Raw genomic sequence first — 6,000 nt, 5'->3', positions numbered from 1 at the left:
TGCCACTGAGTTCCGTCCTCAGCGAGCAGTGCTGCGATGTCCTGATTTTCCTGTGTGCTCTGCGTGAACTGCTTCTTTAATTGCGTGTCTGCTCCTTGGAAGTTGGTGCCGCAGTCTGAATAGAGAGCGGCTGCGATGCCTCGTCTTGAGGTAAATCTGCGATATGCTGCGATGAAGGCGTCTGTCGAGTAGTCAGAAACAACTTCCAAGTGCACGGCGGATGTTGCGAAGCACACAAATACGCAAATCCACCCTTTCTGCGTCTTGGCTCCTCTTCCCTTCCAAGTTTTCAGCGTGAGCGGTCCTGCGTAGTTCACCCCTGTGTGGGTGAACGGGCGTGATGGAGTGACTCGACAAAGAGGTAGTTGGCCCATCAGTTGATGGGCACGGATCCCCCTCTGCCGAGCACACTTCACACACCGCAGGATATGCGTTTTTACTGGAGCTCGTCCACCGATGATCCAGTAGCGTTGTCTGAGAAAGGCAAGAGTGGATTGCGTACCTCCGTGCATGGTCTGATGATGAGCGTGGTCGATGAGAAGCGTTGACAGTCTCGAATCACGAGGCAAAATTACCGGGTGTTTGCCCTCGTGCGAAAGTTCTGAATGTTGGAGGCGCCCGCCTACCCTGGCGATTCCCTGATGGTCGAGGTAAGCCGTGAGCCTCGTGAAAGGATGCGTAGACGGAAGCGTTGTTCCCTTTGCGAGTGCAGCGAGTTCGTCTTTGAAGAACGTAGACTGCGTGGCCTGAATCCAGTAAATTCTGGCCCTTTCCATATCAGCTGCGGTGATGAGGAGCGTGGGCGAAGCATCTTGTCGTTTGAACAGCTTGTCCACGAATTTGAGGCAGAGAGCGGTGATTCTGCGTAATCTGTTAAAGGAAGAATATTTATAGATTAACTCCCATGAATATTCTTTTACTGCGTTTGCCGTGTGGAGTGCGACGACAGCACGAGCTTCTGGGGCGCCCAACTCGTCTGCATCGACACTGGTCTGCTTGGGCCACGCGTTCTGCGTTTGCGTGAGCCACGGTGGTCCCGTCCACCAAAGCGAGTGCTGCTGTAGCTGATCTGTCGTCATGCCTCTTGACGCGCAGTCAGCCGGATTCGATGATCCTGGTACATGCCTCCAGTGAAAGTTCTGCGTGATCTCCTGGATTTGGATTACCCTGTTGCGTACGTAATCCTTCCATTTGGAGGGGTGCGTCTTGATCCAAGCCAGCGTAACTTCTGAGTCCGTCCACATAAATGTCTGAGAAACGGGCATGTTCAAAGTAGCGTGAACATGCCGCATCAGTTTAGAGAGTAGCAGCGCTGCTGTGAGTTCCAACCTCGGGATGGTCAGACGTTTGAGTGGTGTCACTCGCGTTTTCGAGCAGATGAGGGAAGTGTGGGTACCCGTGGCCGGTGCGTGGACAACGAGATAGACGACGGCTGCCATTGCGAGGACAGAAGCATCTGAGAAACCATGTAGCTCAACTGTTGACGTAGTCAATGTGTTGAACCATCGTGGAATGGATAGCCTGGCCAGGCGCGTTAAATCTTCTCTGATGCTGAGCCAGCGATTTGTAATTGAAAGAGGCAGCAGGTCGTCCCAGCCGAGTTCCTGTAACCAGAGCTCTTGAATGAGAATTTTGGCTCTAATAACTACAGGTGCAACAAAACCGAGAGGATCAAATAGTTGTGCTACTTCTGAGAGGACGAGGCGTTTCGTGAACTGCGTGCGTTGAGTAGCTGATATGGTTGCGAAATTGAATGCGTCTTCATGCGGTGTCCATTTGATTCCGAGAATCTTGGTTTCGCAGTCGTCAAACGAAATTGATGCGTTGTTATGATTATCTGCGAGGGCTTCAAGCAACGACTTGCTGGTAGAGTGCCATTTTGCCAACGGAAATCCACCCGCTTGGCAAAGTTGCGTCAGCTGACTTGCAACATCCTGTAGATGGTCTGCGGTATCTGCGCCACCAAAAATGTCGTCAACGTACCTGCCATTTTTGATGGGTTCGACGGCAAGGGGGAATTTCCACCCTTCGTCGTCAGCGAGTTGCAAGAGCGTTCTCACGGCTAGGTACGGTGCAGCTTTCGTTCCGTATGTGACCGTGGTCAGCTGGTACTGCGTTTCCTGTTGAGTTTCATCCAGCCAGAGTATCTGCTGCAAGCTCCAGTCCTCCGGATGCACCTTGATTTGGCGATACATCTTCGTGATGTCGGTTGCAAACAGATGTTTGAATCTGCGTATCCAGATGAGCAGATCTGCGATGTTCAGCATAAGGTTCGGACCGGTGTGGAGAAGATCATTTAATGCGCTCATTTAGTGCTGCCCAACTTGAGAACGCCATGGTGCGGAAGAAAGTACTGAAACGGACTGATTATTGAGTCATTGTTCAGTCTTACCACGTGGCCAAGCTGCTCATATTCGAGCATGAACTTGGTGTACAGCTGTTTGTACTGAGCGTCCTTGCTGAATCGTCGGAGTGTCCTCTGAAGACAATGGTGCGCCATCTGGTATGAATTGCCAAGTGCTCGTGGATGGAGTTTGAGCGGCAATCGCACGATGTACCTTCCTGAGGAGTCTCGCGAATGCGTGGTCTGGAAGTGATCTTCGCACTCTTGCTCTTCTGGTGTGAGCAAGGGTGCCGTGTCCTGCGGTGGCTCTTCTTGCGTCCAGAAGCGGCTGAGTAACTCACCCAACTGGCAATCGGTGTTACTGACCGTCACCTGATGAGAGGTCCTGCGAATGGTCTGAATGCCCTCGAGGGGCCCGATTACGAGCCAACCGAAGATCGAAAGTTGAGCGATCAACGGTGTTGAAGCGTTCCGGATGATGTTTGGCTTGATGACTTGCCCGTATGCGTCGGCTCCGAGAATAATGTCCACCGGTCTGGAGACGAGAAATTGCGGATCTGCTAGATTCAATTTCTCCAGATGCGATGGCAGCGTTGGACGAGCTGGTGGTTCGGATGGTAAGCAAGTGGTCACCTTCGTCAGCACATGTGCTTGAATGGTGACTGAGAGTGGTCTGTAATTTGAATGGAGGGTAATATTGACCACTCCATTCGTCTGCGAGGTCCTTGCTCCACCAACTCCGTGGACATCCAATGAGGAGCGTTGTCTTCTGAGTCTGAGCTGCGTTACTAATGACTCTGAAATCAACGAGACTTCAGAGCCTGAGTCAATGAGTATTCTTACTTGCTGCACTGCGAGGTCAGTGTGCACTCTTGCGAGTGCCGTTGCTAAAAGCGTGGTCCGTGGTCTGCGTGTACTGGTTGCGTGGGCTGAACGATTTCTGTGTGCGTGGGCTGCGATGGCTGCGGGTGCGTTGACGACTGCACCGTCACTTCAATGTGTGGTAGTTGACTTGGTTGGCGTCGTCTGCGTGGTGGCTGCTGGAGCCGGCGTGGACGTGGTCTGCGATGGTGCCGTTGGTGGGAGACCAGGCACTAGCACCTTGCTAATATCCGCACCGTGGAGCATAGTGTGGTGTATCTCCTCGCAGATCTTGCACCGTTGTCGTGTTCGGCAGCTGCGCAGGTTGTGGTGGCCAAGACAGTTCACGCAAAGCGCGTGTGCCTTGACCACGTTGGCGCGGTCGTGCGGGGTCAGTGCTCTGAATGGTGGGCATGCTGACAGAAAGTGATCCTTCTGGCAGAAAGCGCACGGGTAGAGTGCGGACTGCGTGGACCTGGCGTTGGCTGCGGGTGCTGCGTGGGCGGGAGCAACTGTTCGTGTAGTTCCTGCGTGGGCTGCGACTCGTGCTGGAGCGGAACGTTGTTGCGAAGGCTGCGTGGTCCTGGCTGTCGTGGTCCGCGTGGGCTGTACGACACGAGCAGTACTCAGCTGCTCCAGCTGTTCTAGGGTGCGTGCGCGCGCAAGCAGAAACGTGGTCAGCTGTTCGAGTGTAGGGTAGTCCTTCGTCGTGGCCAGCGAGGACTCCCAATGCTCGCGCGTGTCCGCGTCGAGCAGTCTGATGTCTTGTATATACTTTTCTTTTTTGTTAAATATATTTATTGTTACCGTTACTCAGGTGTTTGTGTTTTCTGACCGCGCTGACCACGCTAAACATGCAACATTTTGGTCCTTCGAGCCGGATCCGCGTGGAGAGGGGACCGCGTGGACAAAGTGGGCCCGAGAGGTGCTGCCGCTCTCGGTAACGACGCACCAACGAAGTATTTTCGTTGCCAACTTCGCCGTTCGGCGTAGACTTGGGGAATTTCGCCAACAGTAGTAGATGTATTAAATAGTGTTGGAGTTCAACGATGATAACGACGCCCTGAGAACAGGGCTGAAAGTATTAATTAGTTCGCAGGCAATATGTAAAGGTGGCAACACCATGCGTCTTGACTGTATATACTCTCTGCTATCTATCTAGTATTAATTGATCTCAAAAACACGTGTATCTTTTCTTTCTTTCATAAAGTTTTTTTTTACTGTATCATTCTCATAAAGTATTATCAAAATAAACTGTTATCAATTAAATTTACAACAGGTTATGGGCCCAGTCACAGTGCGTAGCGACTAAAGACTGCGAGAATTGATAGAGTGAATGCGAAAGAAATTCTCTATTGTGAGGTTAGAAAATAGAGAGGGAACTAGGAAATCAAAATGGCAAGCGGTGGAAATGCACATTTTACAATCCAGAAACTAAATAGTGACAATTATTCAGTATGGTCTTACAAGGTAGAACTCTTACTGATTAAAGAAAAATTGTGGGATGTGATAAAGGACGAAAAGATCGATCCAGTGACTCCCGTGTGGTCGCAAAAGGACAATGAAGCACGTGCTACCATTACTTGTTAGTGGAAGACAATCAACTACAGCACATAAGGAATGCAAAAACGGCACGGGAGGCGTGGGATTCTCTGAAAGGTTATCACCAAAAGGCTACACTAACAAGTAAAGTTCTTTTATTAAAACGTTTGTGTAGAACAGCGCTGAAAGAAAACGGTGATATGGAGGAGCACTTAACCACAATGACACATTATTTCGAAGAGTTGATGGCTCTCGGACAGGAACTACCGGATAACCTCATGGCTGCGATGTTGCTCGGAAGCCTTCCAGAATCGTATGAAAATCTTGTGACAGCTTTGGAAAGCAGACCCGAAGGTGATTTTACATTGAATCTCGTAAAAGGTAAATTAATAGACGAATATAAAAGGCGTAAAGGAGCTAAAGATACGAGAGAGAATTGTAAAACCGGCGAAACAGCAATGAAAATGGAATTCAGGAACAAGAGTGACGCACAAAACAAAAAAATGTGTTACTTTTGTAAAAAGTCCGGACATTTTAAAGGTGATTGCATAAAGTATAAGCTGTGGAAGAGTAAAAAGGAAAAAGCTAACGCGGTTTCAGAGGGCAAACCCTCATTTTCTGACGATTATTGCTTCTGTGCAATAGTTACCAAGGAAAGTTCAGAGGAAACGTGTCTTGGCGCAAAAATAAAAGAAAAAGGTAACTTATGGGTCGTCGATTTCGGGGCAACAAGTCATATGGTAACGTCGAGAGAATTTTTTGTCGATTTCAATCAGGAAAAGAGAGGTTATGTGTGTCTTGCAGATGAAGGAAGAACAGCTGAAATACAAGGAATTGGTTCAGGAGTCATAAAGTGTGCGTTAGGTTTGAATAAAATCGCCGAAATAAAAATGAGCGACGTACTATATGTTCCAACCTTCGGATCAAACTTACTGTCGATAAAAAGGTTGGTTAAAGACGGTTACAAACTAACCTTCGAAAACGATAATTGCATGATTATGAAGAATGCCGAATTAAAGGCAATAGCAAAATTATCACCGGAGTTGTTTGTAATAAAGACGGTCGAAAAGGCTTGTGCAGCAAGCGGCATTCTAAATAAAGGACATGCAGAGGGTTGTCAACACGTATGGCACCGACGTTTTGGACATCGAGATCCGACTGCAATTAAGGAATTGGTCGAAAAAGGCCTAGCAACAGGTATCAAGATAAAGGATTGTGGACAGCGAATGATCTGTGAATGCTGCGTAAAGGGT

The 6,000-nt window shown here is 49.2% G+C and overlaps 1 protein-coding gene across 1 annotated transcript; it reads right to left on the bottom strand.

Moving 5' to 3' along the window:
* Positions 1–2,305: 2,305 nt before the first annotated feature.
* LOC123988827 lies at positions 2,306–3,093 on the bottom strand. The gene is made up of 3 exons (XM_046289576.1): positions 3,083–3,093; positions 2,844–3,017; positions 2,306–2,729 (listed from the first exon to the last, which is right to left on the bottom strand). The coding sequence occupies exons 1-3, from the start codon at positions 3,091–3,093 to the stop codon at positions 2,306–2,308; spliced, it is 609 nt and encodes a 202-aa protein (XP_046145532.1).
* Positions 3,094–6,000: the final 2,907 nt, after the last annotated feature.

This window comes from Osmia bicornis, unplaced genomic scaffold (genome assembly GCF_907164935.1).
Source record: "Osmia bicornis bicornis unplaced genomic scaffold, iOsmBic2.1, whole genome shotgun sequence".
In the NCBI taxonomy this organism is placed as follows: Eukaryota; Metazoa; Arthropoda; class Insecta; order Hymenoptera; family Megachilidae; genus Osmia; species Osmia bicornis.
This window is presented reverse-complemented; position numbering and strand designations above follow the sequence as displayed.

Excerpts from the sequence above, each read along its gene's own strand:
- LOC123988827 (XM_046289576.1), bottom strand. Across the intron at positions 2,730-2,843 it reads CTCGGAGCCGACGCATACGG|GACCTCTCATCAGGTGACGG; the intron begins GCAAGTCATCAA and ends GACCATTCGCAG.